The sequence below is a fragment of the Cherax quadricarinatus genome, chromosome 19, assembly GCF_038502225.1.
Source record: "Cherax quadricarinatus isolate ZL_2023a chromosome 19, ASM3850222v1, whole genome shotgun sequence".
In the NCBI taxonomy this organism is placed as follows: domain Eukaryota; kingdom Metazoa; phylum Arthropoda; class Malacostraca; order Decapoda; family Parastacidae; genus Cherax; species Cherax quadricarinatus.
Window position 1 is genome coordinate 48,538,150 of NC_091310.1, and position 27,158 is coordinate 48,565,307.

The 27,158-nt window shown below is 42.9% G+C and overlaps 1 protein-coding gene across 1 annotated transcript in view; it reads right to left on the reverse strand.

The window, feature by feature from the left end:
• Nucleotides 1–26,883, reverse strand: part of Cyt-b5-r (Cytochrome b5-related) — an 86,978-nt gene extending 60,095 nt beyond the window's left edge. The window contains exon 1 of the mRNA XM_053776270.2: nt 26,828–26,883. Within this exon, the coding sequence (XP_053632245.2) occupies nt 26,828–26,868 (41 nt within the window). The 5' untranslated portion in view covers nt 26,869–26,883. The remainder of the gene's footprint in view (nt 1–26,827) is intronic.
• Nucleotides 26,884–27,158: the final 275 nt, after the last annotated feature.

Here is a 27,158-nt window from a genome sequence, read left to right on the forward strand (position 1 = left end):
GTATAATTACATCATTTGTTGCTCTCCTTCACCTAACCCGCTGTTGTGGGTCGCATCCTGGGGAAGAGGATCAAATAACCACAATTTTTTTATTATTTTTTTTTATTATCACACTGGCCGATTCCCACCAAGGCAGGGTGGCCCGAAAAAGAAAAACTTTCACCATCATTCACTCCATCACTGTCTTGCCAGAAGGGTGCTTTACACTACAGTTCTTAAACTGCAACATTAACACCCCTCCTTCAGAGTGCAGGCACTGTACTTCCCATCTCCAGGACTCAAGTCCGGCCTGCCGGTTTCCCTGAATCCCTTCATAAATGTTACTTTGCTCACACTCCAACAGCACGTCAAGTATTAAAAACCATTTGTCTCCATTCACTCCTATCAAACACGCTCACGCATGCCTTCTGGAAGTCCAAGCCCCTCGCACACAAAACCTCCTTTACCCCCTCCCTCCAACCTTTCCTAGGCCGACCCCTACCCCGCCTTCCTTCCACTACAGACTGATACACTCTTGAAGTCACTCTGTTTTGCTCCATTCTCTCTACATGTCCGAACCACCTCAACAACCCTTCCTCAGCCCTCTGGACAACAGTTTTGGTAATCCCGTACCTCCTCCTAACTTCCAAACTACGAATTCTCTGCATTATATTCACACCACACATTGCCCTCAGACATGACATCTCCACTTCCTCCAGCCTTCTCCTCGCTGCAACATTCATCACCCATGCTTCACACCCATATAAGAGCGTTGGTAAAACTATACTCTCATACATTCCCCTCTTTGCCTCCAAGGACAAAGTTCTTTGTCTCCAGAGACTCCTAAGTGCACCACTCACCCTTTTCCCCTCATCAATTCTATGATTCACCTCATCTTTCATAGACCCATCCGCTGACACTTCCACTCCCAAATATCTGAATACATTCACCTCCTCCATACTCTCTCCCTCCAATCTGATATCCAATCTTTCATCACCTAATCTTTTTGTTATCCTCATAACCTTACTCTTTCCTGTATTCACTTTCAATTTTCTTCTTTTGCACACCCTACCAAATTCATCCACCAATCTCTGCAACTTCTCTTCAGAATCTCCCAAGAGCACAGTGTCATCAGCAAAGAGCAACTGTGACAACTCCCACTTTATGTGTGATTCTTTATCTTTTAATTCCACGCCTCTTGCCAAGACCCTTGCATTTACTTCTCTTACAACCCCATCCATAAATATATTAAACAACCACGGTGACATCATACATCCTTGTCTAAGGCCTACTTTTATTGGGAAATAATTTCCCTCTTTCCTACATACTCTAACTTGAGCCTTACTATCCTCGTAAAACTCTTCACTGCTTTCAGTAACCTACCTCCTACACCATACACCTGCAACATCTGCCACATTGCCCCCCTATCCACCCTGTCATACGCCTTTTCCAAATCCATAAATGCCACAAAGACCTCTTTAGCCTTATTTAAATACTGTTCACTTGTATGTTTCACTGTAAACACCTGGTCCACACACCCCCTACCTTTCCTAAAGCCTCCTTGTTCATCTGCTATCCTATTCTCCGTCTTACTCTTAATTCTTTCAATAATAACTCTACCATACACTTTACCAGGTATACTCAACAGACTTATCCCCCTATAATTTTTGCACTCTCTTTTGTCCCCTTTGCCTTTATACAAAGGAACTATGCATGCTCTCTGCCAATCCCTAGGTACATTACCCTCTTCCATACATTTATTAAATAATTGCACCAACCACTCCAAAACTATATCCTGGAGTTTACCTGGAGTTTACCTGGAGAGAGTTCCGGGGGTCAACGCCCCCGCGGCTCGGTCTGTGACCAGGCCTCCTGGTGGATCAGAGCCTGATCAACCAGGCTGTTGCTGCTGGCTGCACGCAAACCAACGTACGAGCCACAGCCTGGCTGGTCAGGAACCGACTTTAGGTGCTTGTCCAGTGCCAGCTTGAAGACTGCCAGCGGTCTCTTGGTAATCCCCCTTATGTATGCTGGGAGGCAGTTGAACAGTCTCGGGCCCCTGACACTTATTGTATGGTCTCTTAACGTGCTAGTGACACCCCTGCTTTTCATTGGGGGGATGGTGCGTCGTCTGCCAAGTCTTTTGCTTTCGTAGTGAGTGATTTTCGTGTGCAAGTTCGGTACTAGTCCCTCTAGGATTTTCCAGGTGTATATAATCATGTATCTCTCCCGCCTGCGTTCCAGGGAATACAGGTTTAGGAACCTCAAGCGCTCCCAGTAATTGAGGTGTTTTATCTCCGTTATGCGCGCCGTGAAGGTTCTCTGTACATTTTCTAGGTCAGCAATTTCACCTGCCTTGAAAGGTGCTGTTAGTGTGCAGCAATATTCCAGCCTAGATAGAACAAGTGACCTGAAGAGTGTCATCATGGGCTTGGCCTCCCTAGTTTTGAAGGTTCTCATTATCCGTCCTGTCATTTTTCTAGCAGATGCGATTGATACAATGTTATGGCCCTTGAAGGTGAGATCCTCCGACATGATCACTCCCAGGTCTTTGACGTTGGTGTTTCGCTCTATTTTGTGGCCAGAGTTTGTTTTGTACTCTGATGAAGATTTAATTTCCTCGTGTTTACCATATCTGAGTAATTGAAATTTCTCATCGTTGAACTTCATATTGTTTTCTGCAGCCCACTGAAAGATTTGGTTGATGTCCGCCTGGAGCCTTGCAGTGTCTGCAATGGAAGACACTGTCATGCAGATTCGGGTGTCATCTGCAAAGGAAGACACGGTGCTGTGGCTGACATCCTTGTCTATGTCGGATATGAGGATGAGGAACAAGATGGGAGCGAGTACTGTGCCTTGTGGAACAGAGCTTTTCACCGTAGCTGCCTCGGACTTTACTCTGTTGACGACTACTCTCTGTGTTCTGTTAGTAAGGAAATTATAGATCCATCGACCGACTTTTCCTGTTATTCCTTTAGCACACATTTTGTGCGCTATTACGCCATGGTCACACTTGTCGAAGGCTTTTGCAAAGTCTGTATATATTACATCTGCATTCTTTTTGTCTTCTAGTGCATTTAGGACTTTGTCGTAGTGATCCAATAGTTTAGACAGACAGGAGCGACCTGTTCTAAACCCATGTTGCCCTGGGTTGTGTAACTGATGGGTTTCTAGATGGGTGGTGATCTTGCTTCTTAGGACCCTTTCAAAGATTTTTATGATATGGGATGTTAGTGCTATTGGTCTGTAGTTCTTTGCTGTTGCTTTACTGCCCCCTTTGTGGAGTGGGGCTATGTCTGTTGTTTTTAGTAACTGTGGGACGACCCCCGTGTCCATGCTCCCTCTCCATAGGATGGAAAAGGCTCGTGATAGGGGCTTCTTGCAGTTCTTGATGAACACGGAATTCCATGAGTCTGGCCCTGGGGCAGAGTGCATGGGCATGTCATTTATCGCCTGTTCGAAGTCATTTGGCGTCAGGATAACATCGGATAGGCTTGTGTTAATCAAATTTTGTGGCTCTCTCATAAAAAATTAATTTTGATCTTCGACTCTCAGTCTGGTTAGCGGCTTGCTAAAAACTGAGTCATATTGGGACTTGAGTAGCTCACTCATTTCCTTGCTGTCATCTGTGTAGGACCCATCTTGTTTAAGTAGGGGCCCAATACTGGACGTTGTTCTCGACTTTGATTTGGCATAGGAGAAGAAATACTTTGGGTTTCTTTCGATTTCATTTATGGCTTTTAGTTCTTACCGCGATTCCTGACTCCTATAAGATTCCTTTAGCTTAAGTTCGATGCTTGCTATTTCTCTGACCAGTGTCTCCCTACGCATTTCAGATATATTGACCTCTTTTAGCCGCTCTGTTATTCTTTTCCGTCGCCTGTAAAGGGAGCGCCTGTCTCTTTCTATTTTACATCTATTCCTCCTTTTTCTTAGAGGAATAAGCCTTGTGCATACATCGAGTGCCACCAAGTTAATCTGTTCTAGGCATAAGTTGGGGTCTGTGTTGCTTAGTATATCTTCCCAGCTTATATCGGTTAGGACTTGGTTTACTTGGTCCCACTTTGTTTTTGTTATTGAAGTTGAATTTGGTGAATGCTCCCTCGTGACTAGTCTCATTATGTCGGTCTGGGGCTCCACGCATACATGTCTGAACCTCAATTATGTTGTGATCTGAGTATATTGTTTTTGATATGGTGACATTTCTTATCAGATCATCATTGTTAGTGAAGATGAGGTCTAGTGTATTCTCCAGTCTAGTAGGCTCTATTATTTGCTGGTTTAAATTGAATTTTGTGCAGAGATTTAAAAGCTCGTGTGAGTGTGAGTTTTCATCAGAGCTGCCTCCTGGTGTTATTACTGCAACAATATTATTTGCTATATTCCTCCATTTTAGGTGCCTTAGGTTGAAATCCCCCAGGAGCAAGATGTTGGGTGCAGGAGCTGGAAGATTTTCCAGACAGTGGTCAATTTTTAACAGCTGTTCCTGGAATTGCTGGGATGTTGCATCTGGAGGCTTGTAGACTACCACAATGACTAGGTTTTGGTTCTCGACCTTTACTGCTAAAACTTCCACTACATCATTTGAGGCATTAAGCAGTTCTGTGCAAACAAGTGACTCTGCAATGTACAGGCCAACCCCCCCCCTTTTGCCTGTTCACTCTGTCACATCTGTATAGGTTGTAACCTGGGATCCATATTTCGTTGTCCAAGTGATCCCTTATGTGGGTCTCAGTGAAAGCCGCGAACATTGCCTTTGCCTCTGCAAGCAGTCCACGGATGAAAGGTATTTTGTTGTTTGTTGCTGGCTTTAGACCCTGTATATTTGCAAAGAATAATGTATTCGGACTGGTGGTATTGTTGGTACTGGGGGGGGGGGGATTTTTTTTCCGGCATTAGTATCTGTATCTGTTGGTTTGGAGTGGAGGCCATCGACTGTGGTTCCACTCCAGGAATGACTGGATTTGGTGTACGATTTCTGCCATTTCCTGCCAGTTTTTTTTCCTTCCTGGCACTAAAAAACCTCTCCCTCTTGAGTGGCTGTGACTACCCAGGTTTTCCCATGGCCTGGATGTTTTGTATCTTTTTGTCCCCTTTAAATGGTGTGCCTTGCAATTTAAGTTATAGCACAGTCTTTCCTGTACTGAAGAGGTACACAGTTCAGGGTGAAAAAGCTTACAGGAAGGGAGTTTGCATTTTCCTGTTGTCATATGGGCATGGCATTTTCTAGTGTGGTCATAGTTGCACGTCCCGTCTGTTTTTCCAGATTTCCCATGCCTGCAGATACCAAGTGCATAGTATGTGCACAGGCTTGGTTTCCGTTTGCCTTGGGTTTCTGTGACTGTATTTCCTGTTGGTGCATGTTTCCCTGTCTTACTCCTATCCTCTCTAGCACCAACAATGGAGCTCCCACCATTTGTTTTTGGTAATATATCCTCACTATTGCTAGTGGAGTCCTCTTGTTTGCTATTTCCTGCGGTATTTCTAGTTTGCAATATTGGTTTTATCTTATCTTTGACTACACTTGTTTCCCTACTACGGCTCCTGTCCCCTATGAGGTCATTTATATGTATTCCTTCCTGCGTATAATTCCCGACTACCTGGACAAAATCTCCAGCTTCACCATTACTGTCTCCCAAGACAGCATCTCCAGCTTCACCATTACTGTCTCCCAGGACAGCACCTCCAGCTTCACCATTACTGTCTCCCAGGACAGCACTATCAGCCCCACATTTACTGACTACCAGGACTTCACCTCCAGCCTTACAGTTTCTGACTACATGGCCAGTATCAAGGGCAGTACCATTCAGCCCAGACTTTTTATGTTCCCATCTGTTGTAGAAAGCTTCCAGGTTGTCTATGAAAGCAGCTTTGATGTCCTCTTTTAATACCCTTGTAATTTTAGTCCACAGATTTATCTCATTTGGGCATACCCAAAAACACTTCCCTGTTTTAATACTGCTTGTAGCTAGTTCTTGGATATCTGCACAAGGGGCGTGACACCAATTTCCACAAAAATGACAATTTATCCATGTGGAAGCCCGTTTGTTTGATTGACCGCAGACTACACAGAGCTTCATAATGATTTGAATGGTTGATTTACTGTAATTCCACTAGCAACCTCTTGAATATTCTATTAATAACCTCCTTAAATGAAGCTCTAGCTATTTGTATTTCTACTTCTAACTGTACTTGTATATTGGACAGCTTACCGTGCACGTTCCTGATTTATATTTATTGTTTGTGTTTATAATGGCGCCTACAACCCCATCCGTTTACAGTCTGCTTTATTGTCCAATGAATCCATTTGAAACCAGTCAAGGGTTCGGACCAGTCAAGGGTTCAAGGGTTCGGACCAGTCGATCTGATCTGATCAGTGGGTCACTTATTTAAAACATACTGGTCGGTGATTTGGGCTAACACATGAAGGATCTACTGGAAATTATCTACCCGAGTAATATGTGATTTGATTGATTTGATTAGGTTGGTAGACAGCAACCACCCAGGGAAGTACTACTGTCCTGCCAGATGACTGTGAAACAGAAACCTGTAACTGTTTTGCATGATGGTAGGATTGCTGGTTTCTTTTTCTGTCTCATAAACATGCTAGATAACAGGGATATCTTGCTACTCCTACTTACACTTTGGTCACACTTCACAGACACGCACATGCATATATACTATATACATACATCTAGGTTTTTCTCCTTTTTCTAAATAGCTCTTGTTCCTCTTCATTTCTTCTATTGTCCATGGGGAAGTGGAAAAGAATCTTTCCTCCGTAAGCCATGCTTGTCGTATGAGGTGACTAAAATGCCGGGAGCAATGGGCTACTAACCCCTTCTCCTGTAGACATTTACTAAAAAAGAGAAGAAGAAAAACTTTATAAAACTGGGATGCTTAAATGTGCGTGGATGTAGTGCGGATGACAAGAAACAGATGATTGCTGATGTTATGAATGAAAAGAAGTTGGATGTCCTGGCCCTAAGCGAAACAAAGCTGAAGGGGGTAGGGGAGTTTCGGTGGGGGAAATAAATGGGATTAAATCTGGAGTATCTGAGAGAGTTAGAGCAAAGGAAGGGGTAGCAGTAATGTTGAAGGATCAGTTATGGAAGGAGAAAAGAGAATATGAATGTGTAAATTCAAGAATTATGTGGATTAAAGTAAAGGTTGGATGCGAGAAGTGGGTCATAATAAGCGTGTATGCACCTGGAGAAGAGAGGAATGCAGAGGAGAGAGAGAGATTTTGGGAGATGTTAAGTGAATGTATAGGAGCCTTTGAACCAAGTGAGAGAGTAATTGTGGTAGGGGACCTGAATGCTAAAGTAGGAGAAACTTTTAGAGAGGGTGTGGTAGGTAAGTTTGGGGTGCCAGGTGTAAATGATAATGGGAGCCCTTTGATTGAACTTTGTATAGAAAGGGGTTTAGTTATAGGTAATACATATTTTAAGAAAAAAGAGGATAAATAAGTATACAAGATATGATGTAGGGCGAAATGACAGTAGTTTGTTGGATTATGTATTGTAGATAAAAGACTGTTGAGTAGACTTCAGGATGTACATGTTTATAGAGGGGCCACAGATATATCAGATCACTTTCTAGTTGTAGCTACACTGAGAGTAAAAGGTAGATGGGATACAAGGAGAATAGAAGCATCAGGGAAGAGAGAGGTGAAGGTTTATAAACTAAAAGAGGAGGCAGTTAGGGTAAGATATAAACAGCTATTGGAGGATAGATGGGCTAATGAGAGCATAGGCAATGGGGTCGAAGAGGTATGGGGTAGGTTTAAAAATGCAGTGTTAGAGTGTTCAGCAGAAGTTTGTGGTTACAGGAAAGTGGGTGCGGGAGGGAAGAGGAGCGATTGGTGGAATGATGATGTGAAGAGAGTAGTAAGGGAGAAAAAGTTAGCATATGAGTAGTTTTTACAAAGTAGAAGTGATGCAAGGAGGGAAGAGTATATGGAGAAAAAGAGAGAGGTTAAGAGAGTGGTGAAGCAATGTAAAAAGAGAGCAAATGAGAGAGTGGGTGAGATGTTATCAACAAATTTTGTTGAAAATAAGAAAAAGTTTTGGAGTGAGATAAACAAGTTAAGAAAGCCTAGAGAACAAATGGATTTGTCAGTTAAAAATAGGAGAGGAGAGTTATTAAATGGAGAGTTAGAGGTATTGGGAAGATGGAGGGAATATTTTGAGGAATTGTTAAATGTTGATGAAGATAGGGAAGCTGTGATTTCGTGTATAGGGCAAGGAGGAACAACATCTTGTAGGAGTGAGGAAGAGCCAGTTGTGAGTGTGGGGGAAGTTCGTGAGGCAGTAGGTAAAATGAAAGGGGGTAAGGCAGCCGGGATTGATGGGATAAAGATAGAAATGTTAAAAGCAGGTGGGGATATAGTTTTGGAGTGGTTGGTGCAATTATTAAATAAATGTATGGAAGAGGGTAAGGTACCTAGGGATTGGCAGAGAGCATGCATAGTTCCTTTGTATAAAGGCAAAGGGGATAAAAGAGAGTGCAAAAATTATAGGGGGATAAGTCTGTTGAGTATACCTGGCAAAGTGTATGGTAGAGTTATTATTGAAAGAATTAAGAGTAAGACGGAGAATAGGATAGCAGATGAACAAGGAGGCTTTAGGAAAGGTAGGGGGTGTGTGGACCAGGTGTTTACAGTGAAACATATAAGTGAACAGTATTTAGATAAGGCTAAAGAGGTCTTTGTGGCATTTATGGATTTGGAAAAGACGTATGACAGGGTGGATAGGGGGGCAATGTGGCAGATGTTGCAGGTGTATGATGTAGGAGGTAGGTTACTGAAAGCAGTGAAGAGTTTTACGAGGATAGTGAGGCTCAAGTTAGAGTATGAAGGAAAGAGGGAAATTATTTCCCAGTAAAAGTAGGCCTTAGACAAGGATGTGTGATGTCACCGTGGTTGTTTAATATATTTATAGATGGGGTTGTAAGAGAAGTAAATGCAAGGGTCTTGGCAAGAGGCGTGGAATTAAAAGATAAAGAATCACACATAAAGTGGGAGTTGTCACAGTTGCTCTTTGCTGATGACACTGTGCTCTTGGGAGATTCTGAAGAGAAGTTGCAGAGATTGATGGATGAATTTGGTAGGGTGTGCAAAAGAAGAAAATTGAAAGTGAATACAGGAAAGAGTAAGGTTATGAGGATAACAAAAAGATTAGGTGATGAAAGATTGGATATCAGATTGGAGGGAGAGAGTATGGAGGAGGTGAATGTATTCAGATATTTGGGAGTGGACGTGTCAGCGGATGGGTCTATGAAAGATGAGGTGAATCATAGAGTTGATGAGGGGAAAAGGGTGAGTGGTGCACTTAGGAGTCTGTGGAGACAAAGAACTTTGTCCTTTGAGGCAAAGAGGGGAATGTATGAGAGTATAGTTTTACCAACGCTCTTATATGGGTGTGAAGCATGGGTGATGAATGTTGCAGCGAGGAGAAGGCTGGAGGAAGTGGAGATGTCATGTCTGAGGGCAATGTGTGGTGTGAATATAATGCAGAGAATTAGTAGTTTGGAAGTTAGGAGGAGGTGCGAGATTACCAAAACTGTTGTCCAGAGGGCTGAGGAAGGGTTGTTGAGGTGGTTCGGACATGTGGAGAGAATGGAGCGAAACAGAATAACTTTAAGAGTGTATCAGTCTGTAGTGGAAGGAAGGCGGGGTAGGGGTCGGCCTAGGAAAGGTTGGAGAGAGGGGGTAAAGGAGGTTTTGTGTGCAAGGGGCTTGGACTTCCAGCAGGCATGCGTGAGCGTGTTTGATAGGAGTGAATGGAGACAAATGGTTTTTAATACTTGACGTGCTGTTGGAGTGTGAGCAAAGTAACATTTATGAAGGGATTCAGGGAAACCGGCAGGCCGGACTTGAGTCCTGGAGATGGGAAGTACAGTGCCTGCACTCTGAAGGAGGGGTGTTAATGTTGCAGTTTAAAAACTGTAGTGTAAAGCACCCTTCTGGCAAGACAGTGATGGAGTGAATGATGGTGAAAGTTTTTCTTTTTCGGGCCACCCTGCCTTGGTGGGAATCGGCCAGTGTGATAATAAAAAATAATAATAAAAAAAGTATAACTTGCGTGTTGAAGAAACCGGTGATTTCTGGCAGCTCCTACAGTGACGAACGGTCGAGCCTCAACCCTTGTTTATCAATCGCTGTATCTAGCTTTTCTATTTTTTTTTTCGTCTCCACCACAATAAATGCTATATTATCACTATAGTTGACTGGTGGAAATTTTGGAGGAAGGACGCTTTTTCTGTAGTAGTAATTGCTTCTCGTTGTGTATATTGCGACCGCTGGTAACTACAGGTTATATGAAATTCACAGTAACGTCTGGTATTTCAAGAAAAAGAAACTAATGAAAGTCACTCCACTCCACTAAGTACCATTATAATACTGGTTAGTTGCTACTACAACACTGTATTCTGCTATTCACTGGTATCACTAGATTATATGCGAGTACACTAGCAGGCCAGGAAGATTATTAAAAACAGCTGACCTGTGGTAAGTTTCTGGCGACTTCTGGCACCTGCCTCTATAGGCTTATCACTTCATTTACAAATTCACCTGTTTTCAAATGACACTTTAGCCTTTATCATCAATATACTAGGGAGCCACTGTAGTATACACTATACACTATGTATACACCTCTTTTTAACATTTCTATCTTTATCCCATCAATCCCGGCTGCCTTACCCCCTTTCATTTTACCTACTGCCTCACGAACTTCCCCCACACTCACAACTGGCTCTTCCTCACTCCTACAATATGTTATTCCTCCTTGCCCTATACACGAAATCACAGCTTCCCTATCTTCATCAACATTTAACAATTCCTCAAAATATTCCCTCCATCTTCCCAATACCTCTAACTCTCCATTTAATAACTCTCCTCTCCTATTTTTAACTGACAAATCCATTTGTTCTCTAGGCTTCCTTAACTTGTTAATCTCACTCCAAAACTTTTTCTTATTTTCAACAAAATTTGTTGATAACATCTCACCCATACTCTCATTTGCTCTCTTTTTACATTGCTTCACCACTCTCTTAACCTCTCTCTTTTTCTCCATATACTCTTCCCTCCTTGCATCACTTCTACTTCGTAAAAACTTATCATATGCTAACTTTTTCTCCCTTACTACTCTCTTTACATTATCATTCCACCAATCGCTCCTCTTCCCTCCCACACCCACTTTCCTGTAACCACAAACTTCTGCTGAACACTCTAACACTACATTTTTAAACCTACCCCATACCTCTTCGACCCCATTGCATATGCTCTCATTAGCCCATCTATCCTCCAATAGCTGTTTATGTCTTACCCTAACTGCCTCCTCTTTTAGTTTATAAACCTTCACCTCTCTCTTCCCTGATGCTTCTATTCTCCTTGTATCCTATCTACCTTTTACTCTCAGTGTAGCTACAACTAGAAAGTGATCTGATATATCTGTGGCCCCTCTATAAACATGTACATCCTGAAGTCTACTCAACAGTCTTTTATCTACCAATACATAATCCAACAAACTACTGTCATTTCGCCCTACATCATATCTTGTATACTTATTTATCCTCTTTTTCTTAAAATATGTATTACCTATAACTAAACCCCTTTCTATACAAAGTTCAATCAAAGGGCTCCCATTATCATTTACACCTGGCACCCCAAACTTACCTACCACACCCTCTCTAAAATTTTCTCCTACTTTAGCATTCAGGTCCCCTACCACAATTACTCTCTCACTTGGTTCAGAGGCTCCTATACATTCACTTAACATCTCCCAAAATCTCTCTCTCTCCTCTACATTCCTCTCTTCTCCAGGTGCATACACGCTTATTATGACCCACTTTTCGCATCCAACCTTTACTTTAATCCACATAATTTTTGAATTTACACATTCATATTCTCTTTTCTCCTTCCATAACTGATCCTTCAACATTACTGCTACCCCTTCCTTTGCTCTAACTCTCTCAGATACTCCAGATTTAATCCCATTTATTTCCCCCCACCGAAACTCCCCTACCCCCTTCAGCTTTGTTTCGCTTAGGGCCAGGACATCCAACTTCTTTTCATTCATAACATCAGCAATCATCTGTTTCTTGTCATCCGCACTACATCCACGCACATTCAAGCATCCCAGTTTTATAAAGTTTTTCTTCTTCTCTTTTTTAGTAAATGTCTACAGGAGAAGGGGTTAGTAGCCCATTGCTCCCGGCATTTTAGTCGCCTCATACGATACGCATGGCTTACGGATTTAAAATACACTACCTGGCTTTCGTGGGTTATTCTGGGGTTCTTATTAATTCGAAAAAAGTCATCTTTTATCGTTGTACATACATACCTGGAGTTTACCTGGAGAGAGTTCGGGGGTCAACGCCCCCGCGGCCCGGTCTGTGACCAGGCCTCCTGGTGGATCAGAGCCTGATCAACCAGGCTGTTACTGCTGGCTGCACACAAACCGACGTACGAGCCACAGCCCGGTTGGTCAGGTACCGACTTTAGGTGCTTGTCCAGTGCCAGCTTGAAGACTGCCAGGGGTCTGTTGATAATCCCCCTTATGTATGCTGGGAGGCAGTTGAACAGTCTCGGGCCTCTGACACTTATTGTATTGTCTCTTAATGTGCTAGTGACACCCCTGCTTTTCATTGGGGGGATGTTGCATCGTCTGCCAAGTCTTTTGCTTTCGTAGTGAGTGATTTTCGTGTGCAAGTTCGGTACTAGTCCCTCTAGGATTTTCCAGGTGTATATAATCATGTATCTCTCCCGCCTGCGTTCCAGGGAGTACAGGTTCAGGAACCTCAAGCGCTCCCAGTAATTGAGGTGTTTTATCTCCGTTATGCGCACCGTGAAGGTTCTCTGTACATTTTCTAGGTCAGCAATTTCACCTGCCTTGAAAGATGCTGTTAGTGTGCAGCAATATTCCAGCCTAGATAAAATAAGTGACCTGGAGAGTGTCATCATGGGCTTGGCATCCCTAGTTTTGAAGGTTCTCATTATCCATCCTGTCATTTTTCTAGCAGATGCGATTGATACAATGTTATGGTCCTTGAAAGTGAGATCCTCCCACATGATCACTCCCAGGTCTTTGACGTTGGTGTTTCGCTCTATTTTGTGGCCAGAATTTGTTTTGTACTCTGATGAAGATTTAATTTCCACGTGTTTACCATATCTGAGTAATTGAAATTTCTCATCATTGAATTTCATATTGTTTTCTGCAGCCCACTGAAAGATTTGGTTGATGTCCGCCTGGAGCCTTGCAGTGTCTGCAATGGAAGACACTGTCATGCAGATTCGGGTGTCATCTGCAAAGGAAGACATGGTGCTGTGGCTGACATCCTTGTCTATGTCAGATATGAGGATGAGGAACAAGATGGGAGCGAGTACTGTGCCTTGTGGAACAGAGCTTTTCACCGTAGCTGCCTCGGACTTTACTCTGTTGACGACTACTCTCTGTGTTCTGTTAGTGAGGAAATTATAGATCCATCGACCGACTTTTCCTGTTATTCCTTTAGCACGCATTTTGTGCGCTATTACGCCATGGTCACACTTGTCGAAGGCTTTTGCAAAGTCTGTATATATTACATCTGCATTCTTTTTGTCTTCTAGTGCATCTAGGACCTTGTCGTAGTGATCCAATAGTTGAGACAGACAGGAGCGACCTGTTCTAAACCCATGTTGCCCTGGGTTGTGTAACTGATGGGTTTCTAGATGGGTGGTGATCTTGCTTCTTAGGACCCTTTCAAAGATTTTTATGATATGGGATGTTAGTGCTATCGGTCTGTAGTTCTTTGCTGTTGCTTTACTGCCCGCTTTGTGGAGTGGGGCTATGTCTGTTGTTTTTAGTAACTGTGGGACGATTCCCGTGTCCATGCTCCCTCTCCATAGGATGGTAAAAGCTCGTGATAGGGGCTTCTTGCAGTTCTTGATGAACACGGGGGTCCATGAGTCTGGCCCATCATCATAGGTTTGTTTATATATTATACCGTCCTGACACCCGGTAAGACTGACCAGAGAAGTGGAAAATGTTGAGCTCAAATTAAATGCGTCATAGAGAAACCAGGAGAGAAGGAGGGAGCAAGAAACCATGACAAACAGAGAAACCTAAAATATATCTTCTCATATGAAAAGTCCATAGGAAATACAACCTCTAGTATCGGCCTTTGATTTGAGGAGATGGAACATACACGGGTGAAAACAAAGAAATGAGTGAAAAGCTTAAATCCCCGTAATACTCAGTGTTTAGTGAACCATTAATCAGTCTAATAATTGACGACCTGTGTTCTGCTGCAGACATCTACCTAATCTCTGATGTAACTCGAATCCTACTCGTGGAGAAAATTTCTCCAGAAATGGGGATAGCCCCCTTCAGCTTCCCTGAGGGACTTGAGGGACTCTACGCTCCCAGAAAGGGAAAATGACGTCTTGCTTCTTGATCAACAACTTAATTTGAAGCAGCTGTAGTACCAGTCACGCCACACTCCTTGCAAGAGATCAGTGTTGCAACCATAGTGTGGATTAACGAGAATAAATACTCTCTTTACTTATTTAAAAATACATTACAATACATTAAAAAAATAAAAGAACCCCTTATCGACTCCGCCACAGAAAATATAAATTTTTCATTTTCTAAATACAAACTGCAGGTTCATCTTTGTGCTGACACAAAATATCCCCCATCACCTATGCTTTTTATCTCTTTACTCCAATGCTAAATACCAGATTATACATTTCATCAATCAAAATATATTACAATAAGCATGAATATTTCAATTATACTTATCACCCGACTTATAGGTGAACATTGTCATTACACAGAATTCCATGAAAATTACTTAAGAATTAATACAAATATTGACAATCCTCACAATCCTTCCCGTCTTCTAAATGAAAATAAATGGTATAAAATACCGACACACTGGAAACATAAACACATATGCAGTTTAATGTGATCCTTTATTGACAACGTTTCGCCCACACAGTGGGCTTTTTCGTCACAAACAGATCTACCTGGGGTGGAAGGTACGTGAGTATTTATAGTCAGGTTCAGAATGTTGAGGTCAGGTGGAGAATACTGCATCTGATGATGTACCGAGTGGGGTTATAGAGTCTTGGGTAGCTTGGCAGGGGTATTGGATAAGTTGTGAGCAGACCTTCTGCAGTGTTCTATGTTCTTATGTGGGATAGCGATGAAGAAGTCTCTTGGCAAGTGGTTCAGCAATGTTATAGAAGCCGTTGTTCTGGTTGAAATTGTTGGTTATAGAGATAAGCGATGATTCCAGGATTCTTCGGTATTGAGTGTTGTCTTCTGTGGCGATAAGTCTTGAGTTTCTGTAGTTAATTAAATGGTTGTGTGAATTGCGATGTTGTACACAGGCATTTCTTGTATCGTCAGTCCTGCTTGCGTACTGGTGTTCTGAAATACGTGTTTGGAGGTCTCTTGATGTTTCGCCCACGTATAATTTGTTGCAGTCATTACAAGGGATTATGTATACCCCTGCAGAGGATGGAAGCTTGTCCTGTCTACTACTGGTGATGTCCTTGATGGTCGTGGTTGTGGAGGTAGATACTTGGAATGATGTGTTGGAAAAGATGTTGGAAACATGTTTGGCAATGGATCATCAGATGCAGCATTCTCCACCTGACCTCAACATTCTGAACCTGACTATAAATACTCACGTACCTTCCACCCCAGGTAGATCTGTTTGTGACTTGAAAAAGTCCACTGTGTGGGCGAAACGTTGTCAATAAAGGATCACATTAAACTGCATATGTGTTTATGTTTCCGTCTTCTAAATACAGTGTACACACATTCAAGTACATGTCGTTATGATCCAATCATAATTAAATTACACCCCCCTCCCTTTTCCCCAGTGCAAAAATAAATGCCACTTGCATTAGACGTCACAACATCTTACATTTGTGCAAGAATGGTATATAATACAAACAAGATGAAATTAAGACACATGTGCAACCTTGGAGTAGGTGCGAAGAGCACCGTAGTCGTGGAGATTCTGAATCTCCACGACTACGGTGCTCTTCGCACCTACTCCAAGGTTGACGGACTGATTACCTCATCTTCTGTATACAGTTCTACTGTCTTCAAGTTATGTCCTAGAATTTGTATTGATAATGCCACTGGATGGCGAAACGTCTACAATAAAGATACTCAGATGTTGCAAATGTGTCTTAATTTCATCTTACATTTGTTCACTTAACTTATAAAATAATAACTAACATAAATAAAACTTATGACAATATATAGATAGTATTTACTTGACAATAGTGAAGGGTACCAACTAATATGGTAACAGTACACTAGATATTGAAACACACACTAAATACATATTCCCATATTTATGTATTATCATGTTCAACAAGATATATATGTTTATTAACAAAGTTCCAGAGCAATATCAGACTTACTCTTTCACACACTAAATAACATAATATAACATTATAGCTCCTAATAAAACATGTACAGAGCAGTACTACCTCAATCATGGCAAACTTCCTTTCCTCGACGTTCTATGTGCAAACACAAACTTCTCTTCAAAGTGTATAGAAAACTAAAAACTTTTATTCCCAAGATACTTTATGTATTATCATGTTCAACTGTTTATTAACAAAGTTCGAGAGCAATATCAGACTTACTCTTTCACACTAAATAACATAATATAACATTATAGCTCCTAATAAAACATGTACAGAGCAGTACTACCTCAATCATTAAAAAACCATCCTGGCACAAGACACTTCAGAAAGCCACCCCCTGCCATCCCCTGACCCCATGCTATCTGTATTAAAAAACACAAACTCATGTTCCCTTCCATGCTCAAGCCTGTACCTGACGTCTAAAGTTATAAAACCCCTGTCTCTTAACCAAAAGTCACCAGTTCACCCCCCCTACGCCCCCCCCCTCATTCCTAATGACTTTACAGCCATATACTCCACTACCACACACTTTTATTCCACCTTCCATCCTCCACTAATCTCAAAACGGAACAAAAGTGCCAGTTTAGGGAAAAACAACCCACTCCAGCTCTAAACTACACCCAACCCTAACATTACACCTACCGTCAGATTACGATAACCCAAGGGAAAACTATTTACCCACACCTTCCCATATAGTAGCCTATTTCTGCAAACTGTATGATACACACTCGCCGCAAGCGCCCGCACCCTACAATCACCCCCCACCTCCCGCATGCACCAAGACACATACAAAAAATCTGCCACCACATACATCACTGCCCTCCGAATGTCCTTGGAAACCCCGCCCACATCAAAACGCAAAGCCCTCAAAGTCGAAATGTTTCTCCCCCCTCCTGCCACTATACCCAGGACCCTCGCTAACCATGTCCTTACAACCTCCAAGTTTTCACAAAAATATACAGCATGAAAAGCAGTCTCCTCTTCCCCACAATGCAAACAAGTGCCAGCACCTACATAACCCATTCTATATAGCACTGACCTTGAAGCTAGAATTCCCATAAAGAACCTATATACTACTTCACGAACCCTTGGCTTTAATCTAATCTTCCGAAAGTCTTCCCAAATGCCCCTCCAATCATACATCGGGTATGTTGCTACTCCCTGTATCACTTCACCCTGCCTACCTGTCCTCCCAAGCCTACTTACCCTTACTTTTCTTGCATCCCTTATTGCCAACAAATTACGCACCATATCCTCACACACCAATAACGCCTTCCCCTTCCACCATTTTCGCACATCCTCCATGACCTCTCCCACCCTTCTACCCCTCTGCCCTCCCGCCCTCAAGTACCGCTGCTTCACATACACTGCCTTCACTCGTGTGTCCAAAGATATAAGACCCAGCCCACCCTGCCGCACACCCGTCATCACCACCTCCTTCCGTAGCCATGGCCTCCCATAACCCCACACATACCTCAAAACCACCCTCTCCAGTTCCTGAATATCACACGACCTCAGGGGATATACTTCTGCCACTCCCCACACTTTACTATACACAAGTGTGTTTACCACCACCACCCTCTGCTGCAATGTTACATCCCCGGCCCTCCACCCGCGCATCCTACCCATCGCTCTACTCACAGCATCCTTGGAATTTATTCTCTGCGCCTCCCCCGCGTCCACCATGTACACAACCCCACATATCTCAATTCTATCCACTACGTTCCACCCATACAGTTCCCCCCCACCCACATACCTACTTCCAATAACTTAGACTTTTCTCCATTAACCCTCATCCCTGTCGCCCCACCAAAAATCTCTATTATACGTCCCACATTCCCCAATCCTATTTCCCCTCCCACCAATACTGTGGTGTCATCCACATACCCCACAATACCACATCTGCCAGGACCCTCCTCTCCCCGTTCCCACACTCTTTTCTCTATAAGCCTATAAAAAGGGTCCTGCATGCATGCAAAGAGGATTTGAGACAAGGGGCAACCCTGTCGCAAACCCTTCCCCATCTGCACCAGCAACCCTAACTTCCCATTAACCTGTACCCTGACCCTCGCAGGTGTATACAAAGTAGTCACCCACCGCACAATCTCATCCACAAAACCCTGTTTTTGTAAAATACTCCACAACATACGTCTATCTACACTGTCATAAGCCTGCTTCCAATCAATCCCCAAGATCCCTCCCCCTTGTCTACCCTCCACGAAATCCCTAATTCTTCCATGCCCCTCACACATACTTCGACCTGGAATCCCACACTGTCCTCTATGTAGAACTCGGTCAAGCATCTTTTTCATACAATTACCTAAAACCTTCACAAATCTGTATAATCAGCACACATGAGGGAAATCACCCTAAAAGCACCCAAGATCTTCCCCCCTCCCTTACAGACCAAAACAACTACCCCCGTGCCCTGCGATTCCCCCAACACTCCCCTTTCCTTCATATAGTTAAGCAACGAGACCAGACATTCCTTCATACAATCCTAATGAGTAATATAGAAATCATTAGGAATTCCATCAATGCCCGGCATTTTTTTCCTACTCAAGCCCATTACCGCCTCCTCCACCTCCTCCTCACTGATCCTACCCTCTATTACCGCTCTCTCCTCCTCCCCTAAATTACCCGGAATTCCTTCCCCTAGAATCTCTCCCTCCCTCCTTCAACCCTCCCCCTGCTTAAAATTCTCCCTAAACCAATAATCAGCATAATTACCCATTCCATCGGTGGTACTAAGTACCTGCCCCACCCTATATCCCCCCACCCCTTTACACACCTCTAATTCCATAATCGTGGTCATCTGTTGCCTATTCCTAAATCTCCTCAAAACACATCCTGACGGTTTGTCACCCATAGTACCTCATCTAATCCTTCCCTCACACGTATCGCATCAAAACGAGAATTTTGCATATCCCTCAATCTTCCCCTTAAAACCTCTATTTCTCCATGTCTAGGCCCCCCTCCCTCTTCATAACAATCATTGAGCTGCCCCTCAAAATATTTCTGTAAACCAAACCTCCACCTCGCCTCATCCTGTCCTCTATGCTGATAATACTCCTTAATCTGCAATTTAGCATGCTTCTCCCACTATTCCAATACATCCTCCTCTTTGTTGCAAACCTCCCAGAGTTGCCTCCACCATTCCCTAAAAAACAACCCCTCCCCCTTCCCCTGAAGTAGCCTCACATTCATTTTCCAATAACCCACATACATACGAACCATCCCTTCCCATGCCACCTCTGCCAAAATGGCACGATGGTCCGAAAAACCTAAATCTATCGTCATTACACGTTCTACTGTGATATCTCGAGTTATATATATATGGTCCACCCTGGCAGCATAACCCCTCCGCATAAACGTGTGCTCCACTCTCCACCCATCGCCCCTGACTATGTCATAAACCCCTGCATCCCTCAACAAATCCATCAATACCCAAAGCACACACCCTGCCCCTCTCGGCTCCACATCCTTATTCGTGATCACACAGTTCCAATCCCCACCTATTATAGAAACCATGGGTAAACCCCGCAAGTAGAAAAGCAAAACCTCCCTTACAAAATTCACCTTTACCCGTATGTTACTATCAGCCGGCATATATATCCCCAAAAAACATACTCTAATCTCGCCCCATAGCCCCTCCACCCTCACCACCCTCCCCTCCCCCCCTCTTCCCACATGAGCACGTGAAATGGGCTGGATTCTCTCACTGCCACTGCCACCCCACCCTTTAATTTCCCTGAACTACCAACATACATCCTAAAACCGTTCAGCTTCAACTCTCTGCCACACTTAAAATTGTGTTCTTGAATAAAACACACATCAATGTTAAAACGCCGCAAAACATCCTCCAACCATACATGTTTAACATCAGCTCTAAGGCCATTCACGTTTATAGTTAGACACTTAAAGATTCAGAAAGGGTGGCTTTCCTCTATGTCTCTGTGTCCTGTCTATTACACTTTTTGCTGCTCGTGTCTTTTCCCGTGCACTCTTGCCTGCCTGGGCCCCCTCCCCCCCTGTGCACTACCCTGCCCCTTCTTAATCACTCCCGCCCACGTCTTCTTCCCAGAACGCTGAGCTGGAGTAATAACTTCATCATCCAACGAGCCTCCAGCTCTCTTTCTAGATGTTCCCTCAAACTCCATGTCAGTATTTCCACTCCCTCTGTGCACCTCAGCTTCCACCTGCAGCAACTGCAACATGCCAGACTCTGACCCCGGAGGCCCTGGAATCTGCCCAGTCAGGTCCTCCTCAACCATCAGAATTCTCCCGTCTGCAGAGGGGATCTCCTCTGCTGGCACATCCAGGAAAGACTTAATCATCTCCTGTAGGGGTGCAGATAACTCTTGTAGGTCACCGGCCTCTCCCACCCCCACAGGCTGCTGCTCAACACCCAGGTCTGCCTGCGGGGGAGCATCCGAAGCCACTGGTAGCGTCACGCAATTCTCTTCCACGCCCTCCACTTCGTCCGCCCAATTACCTTTGCCTACTGCACTCATAGCCTTCGGCAGAGGTGCCACAAGAGACTCTGTGGCTACTTGCAGTTCCAAAGGCCGCGGTGCTGCCGCCTTACCACACCCAGCCACCATGTGGTCAAAAGCGCCACACAGGCGACACGTCTTGCGTTGTCCCGTGTAGGTCACATACACCTGTGTCCTAAAATCCTCCAGGACAACATACAAGGGAATAGGTCTTCTCAATGTCATCTTGACGGTGTAAGATCCTGCAGGCAGCCCTGCATAGATTCCATCCGTCCATCAGCCCAAAGTTATAGCATGCACCTCACCATATCGTTGAAAAGTCTCTCTGATATCCACATCATCTGCTTCAAAAGGAACGTTGCGGATCCTCTCCCAGGTGTATTTGAGGCATCCCGCAGGCGTACCTCCAGTCCAGATGATACGGCGATGCACTTCTGGTACTGAGTCACCGTCCTTTCATACGCCTCCACTGTGCAGAACTTTATGAAGATTCTTGAAGAACCATTAAGCGCTATTCCATGTAGTTCATCATTGTCAATGCTGAACGTGTCCCATATAATCGTTGGTAATAAAACAGAGGCATTCGTCGGATAAATTGTTCTTTTAACTAGGTCAACACACACGGTGTTGCTCCTCCTGCGGTAGCTGGCAGCCATCTTGGTGAAAACAGTAAGTTGCGCAACAGAGAAAGCAGGAGCTTTTGCGCAGCATGTCCACACGGCCTGAGAGCGATGAGGACAAGCTGGAAAATTAAGGAAAACCCTGCACCCACTTTATTTACAAGTTGAGGCTATCATAAAGTGTCGTCTGTTACTAGAGATCAAGAAATCTGCTAATTTGTATTGAGCACTGTGACGATGTTTAGCAGGGAAGAGTAATAACACTGAATTCTGCAAATCCTTTGTAAGAAGTCCCTCGGAGGGGCTGAATAGGTTGAAAGGGGCTGATCCCCCCTTTCTGGAGAAATTTCCTCCACACTATAATTTCCTCACAAACAGAACACAAAGAGTAGTAGTCAACAGAGTAAAGTCTGAGGCGGCTACGGTGAAAAGCTCAAATTCAAATTCAAATTCAAATTCAAATTCAAAGTTTATTCTCTATAAGGATTACAATGCTGAGTTTACAGAAATTTGGTTATTGTGTGGTTTACATGTAGTAAAATTGAGATTACAGAGTGTACCACTAGAACGCTTAGCATGGCTAGGCATTTCGGGCATACTTAATTTTATTCTTAATTGTAAAATATTACAAATTATGAGGTAAGTTGGTATTATGGCTAAGTGACTAAATACTAGTTTGTGAGTTTAGCAATGTGAATGCTTTTGTTTTGGCACAGTACATAGTTTCAGTATTGGAGTATCACAAGATTCATTATTTTAAGACTGAGATTAATATTTCTGTTTATGGTCAAATGAGTGAGTGAGTGTAAGTGTGAACCACCAGGTGGTATTCGTATAGTTAGTTGACGGGGTGTATCAGGGAGATAAGATGTTTTCTAATGGTAGTTTTGAAGGTGATGAAAGTGTCTGCAGTTCTAGAGTTCTCAGGTAGGGTGTTCCAGATTTTAGGGCCTTTGACATACATTGAATTTTTGTAAAGGTTTAGTCGGACACGGGGAATGTCGTAGAGATGTTTATGTCTGGTGTTATGCCTGTGGGTTCTGTCACAACTATCAAGAAAGCATTTTAGGTCAAGGTTGATATTAGAGTTTAAGGCCCTGTAGATGTAGATTGCACAGTAGTACTCGCTCCCATCTTGTTTCTCATTCTCATATCTGACATAGACAAGGATGTCAGCCACAACACCGTGTCTTCCTTTGCAGATGACACCCGAATCTGCATGACAGTGTCTTCCATTGCAGACATTGCAAGGCTCCAGGCGGACATCAACCAAATCTTTCAGTGGGCTGCAGAAAACAATATGAAATTCAACGATGAGAAATTTCAATTGCTCCGATATGGTAAACATGAGGAAATTAAAACTTCATCAGAGTACAAAACAAATTCCTTCCACAAAATAGAGCGAAAAACCAACGTCAAAGACCTGGGAGTGATCATGTCGGAGGATCTCACCTTCAAGGACCATAACATTGTATCAATCGCATCTGCTAGAAAAATGACAGGATGGATAATGAGAACCTTCAAAACTAGAGATGCCAAGCCCATGATGACACTCTTCAGGTCGCTCGTTCTATCTAGGCTGGAATATTGTTGCACACTAACAGCACCTTTCAAGGCAGGTGAAATTGCTGACCTAGAAAATGTACAGAGAACCTTCACGGCGCGCATAACGGAGATAAAACACCTCAATTACTGGGAGCGCTTGAGGTTCCTGAACCTGTACTCCCTGGAACGCAGGCGGGAGAGATACATGATTATATACACCTGGAAGATCCTAGAGGGACTAGTACCGAACTTGCACACGAAAATCACTCACAACGAAAGCAAAAGACTTGGCAGACGATGCAACATCCCCCCAATGAAAAGCAGGGGTGTCACTAGCACGTTAAGAGACAATACAGTGTCAGGGGCCCGAGACTGTTCAACTGCCTCCCAACATACATAAGGGGGATTATCAATAGATCCCTGGCAGTCTTCAAGCTGGCACTGGACAAGCACCTAAAGTCGGTACCTGACCAGCCGGGCTGTGGCTCGTACGTTGGATTGCGTGCAGCCAGCAGTAACAGCTTGGTTGATCAGACTCTGATCCACCAGGAGGCCTGGTCACAGACCGGGCCGCGGGGGCGTTGACCCCTGGAACTCTCTCCAGGTAAACTCCAGGTAAACACTACTTGTCGTCGAAGAAGCCATTGATTGCATACCCATGCACTCTGCCTCAGGCCCTGACTCACTCACCTCCATATTCATCAGGAATTGTAAGAAACCATCATCACGTGTCTTAACTATTGTATGGAGAAGCCTAGACACAGTCATCCCACAGTCATTAAAAACCACTGATACTGCCTCACTTCACAAAAAATGGCAATAAAGCAATTGCAAAAAACTATAGACCGATGGCGCTAACGTTCCACATCAAAAATGTGAGTTTTTGAAGAAGATTACCAATCAAATGGACTCTTAGCAGTTGCACAACCCAGGTCAACATGGGTTCAGAAGAGGTCGTTCCTGCCTCTCACAGTTACTAAATTATTAAAACATTGTCTTGGATATACTGGAAGACAGGCTACATGCAGACCTCAAACTCCTCCTCTCCTTGAATCATTCTCCTTTGTATAGACTGATGAAGCTACTGTGTGGCGAAACGTTTCTTCAGTAAAGATTCCCATATGTTGCATAGTGTCTCAATCTTCAACTTGTCGGGTTTTAAACCATCTATCACAACTGGAAATGTTTAATATTGAAGACAAGGTATGACACGTGAAGGTCAATAATGTTTACGAAATTACTCGCAATCAGTGTCCGGATTATCTTGCTGATAATTTTGTCAAGGTTAGGAACCAAAGGCAGTATGGTACTGTGAGTGAGCACAGTGTAGTAGTGCTTCAGTATGTGGTCAGGCTTCAAAAACCTTCTATTAAACAGCAATAAAGTAGAAGAGCGGGTTGCCTGACTAGGTCAAGGCCGGTCAGAACAGGTCAAGGCCGGTCAGAACAAGCCAGCTTGGTAAAAACCTACAAGAAAACAATATCTACCCGATGAATGAAACAACAGAAAACGCGGAAAGTAATTTCTTACATAGTTATCCGACACTTACATTCAGCTAATTCCTTCTTTATCAAGTTCTTGGAAGTTATTCCCATGTAGTTCATTCCCTCGCTTTGTATCATTTCTATATAAAGAATTTTCACTGTAATTTTCCTTTATTCAGCTCATTTTTATTTTTGACAATTACGATTTATTGTTATTGTGTCTAACACTTAAACTATTGCAGCGCCAGGATTTTTTTTTTTTGAGGGGGGGGGGTTATCGTAGGTAATTTGCACATGTACTATGAAAGGGAGTTGAAATCATTTAAAAACTGTATAAAATTGCACCTGAATAGATATATTTATTCGTCTTTGGTAAGTGAGGTAACTGTGCAGTTCTTCTATATACATAATGTACTTCCAAATGATAGACATTAAAAAATATTGACGAAATGGTTACGGAGAGAGAGAGAGAGAGAGAGAGAGAGAGAGAGAGAGAGAGAGAGAGAGAGAGAGAGAGAGAGAGAGAGAGAGAGAGAGAGAGAGAGAGAGAGAGAGAGAGACTACATTATCATTACCTTCGCTATTAGCAATATAAAAAAATACTTTTAATTCGGCATTTAATACAAGCCAGACAGATTTATGTTTTTAATTAATGGATTTCCCAGTCGAAATTGTGAGTTTTTTTGTCTGTGATTTATGTTTGTGTTTGATTCTGTTTGTTTGTGGATATACTAGTATCTGTAGATATATTTGTTTGTGGATAAACTAGTTAGTATATATATACTAGTGTTTTTGGATAAACCGGCTTATATATATACTAGTTTTGTGGATACACTAGTGTTTGTATATATACTAATTTTGTGGATGTGCTTGTGTACATGTCTGTGTTTGTGTTTGTCTACACTTAAACTTAGCAGTAGAAGCTTGCTCAAAATTAGCAAGCGGTTATAAGAAATTCTGTAGTTTGCTGTAAGATAGATCTGGTCACAATCATGACCAGATCAGTAGGTCAACACTGTGCCTGTCTGTAGAGGAATTGTAGTCTACCATTCACTTTCTTTAGTATTCTGTTCCTATCAATTCTCCTGACATACATGGGTCAAAGGGGATTCCCAGATATTTCACTGAAGTGATGGGTTCTCCATTGCACTGGACATTAAAATTATTTACCCTTTTCAGTTTATTTTTCGTGCCAGAGTATGGCCTTCTGTTTTCCGGAGGTGTAACGATAATTTGTTGTCTACTAACCATTTGCCCGTGGTATGGTTCATATCTTGTGAGTCTTTACCTGACACTAAAAGAGCATTGTCGTCTGCATACAACAAAAGCTTACACTTGACGCTGATGGGCATGTTATTCACATAACATACGAACAATAAGGGACCCAGAATACTACCTTGAGGAACCCCACATGCTATCGGCAGGGGTTCCGATTCTGTGTTGTTGATCTTGACAACTTTTTTCTGTTGCTCAGGTAGGACTTAAACCAGTCTACAGAGCCTATACTGAAAGCTTGTAGTTTCTTACATAATATGTTATGGTTGACCGTATCTAAGGTCTTTTGCAAGTCTATGGTCACCATACCTATGATATTCCCTGGCAACATTTCAGTTCTCAGGTAGTTCGTCAGATTAATTAGGGAGGTGTCGGTCGAGTAAGATCTCTTGAAACCTGATTAGTAACAATGGAGAATGTTTTTGTCACTAAAATACTTAGCTACTTGGCTGTACACAACCTTCTCTAGAATTCTGGACATCAGAGTATACTAACAGGCCTACCGGCCCTATAGTTGCTGACATCAGACCTACTAGTTTTCTTCAAGATAGGAATAACTCTGGCCTCCTTGAACCCCTCTGGGACAGTATTGGTGGTGGACAAATTTATTATGGGACTGGCAATTCAGAGGCGCCATCTTTTAGGAACTTAGCCGGGACACCGGCAGTTTACTTACTGATGTTGATACAACAGTTAGGTATCATGAATTAAAACAATTTGCCACCTTAGTTATTTCACGGCATACCTCGTTATCGATATATAGTATTATGTTAGATCTATCTACGGGTTTATGGCTATACCACAATTCTTTTAGTTGTTGCCAGAGATTTCTGGGGTTATTCTTGCATTCTTCGATTTTTGAGCAATAGTCTACTGGCCCGTACTAGGCAGGTCTTTCTCCAAACCAACCATTCACACTTCAGGTAGTAATCAAACCCAGCCCTTCCCATTCGTGTATCTGTCTAATATACATAAATCGGTGGGCTTCCTTACCGAGTGATGTTCTCTGGATGATGAAGTATAATTTGCGTCATGGGATGAAATATCGGACCAGCTACACTAACACATCTTGAAGTTTGGTCTTAGTGAAGCCAATTGTGCATGAGTGTGGGTAAACAATCTTATCTTTACAATGAATGTTGCTCTTCCATTATAGTTCACTGTGATAACTGATTAATGACCTCTGACCTTAAAATATAATGAAACGAAAGTTTAATCTAATGAAGAACTGTTCGTATCTTCATCTCATAACAATGACAGTTGTAAACATGATGAAGAATGTATAAGCTCACTTCTTAACGTAATAAAAACTAATATTTAAGAA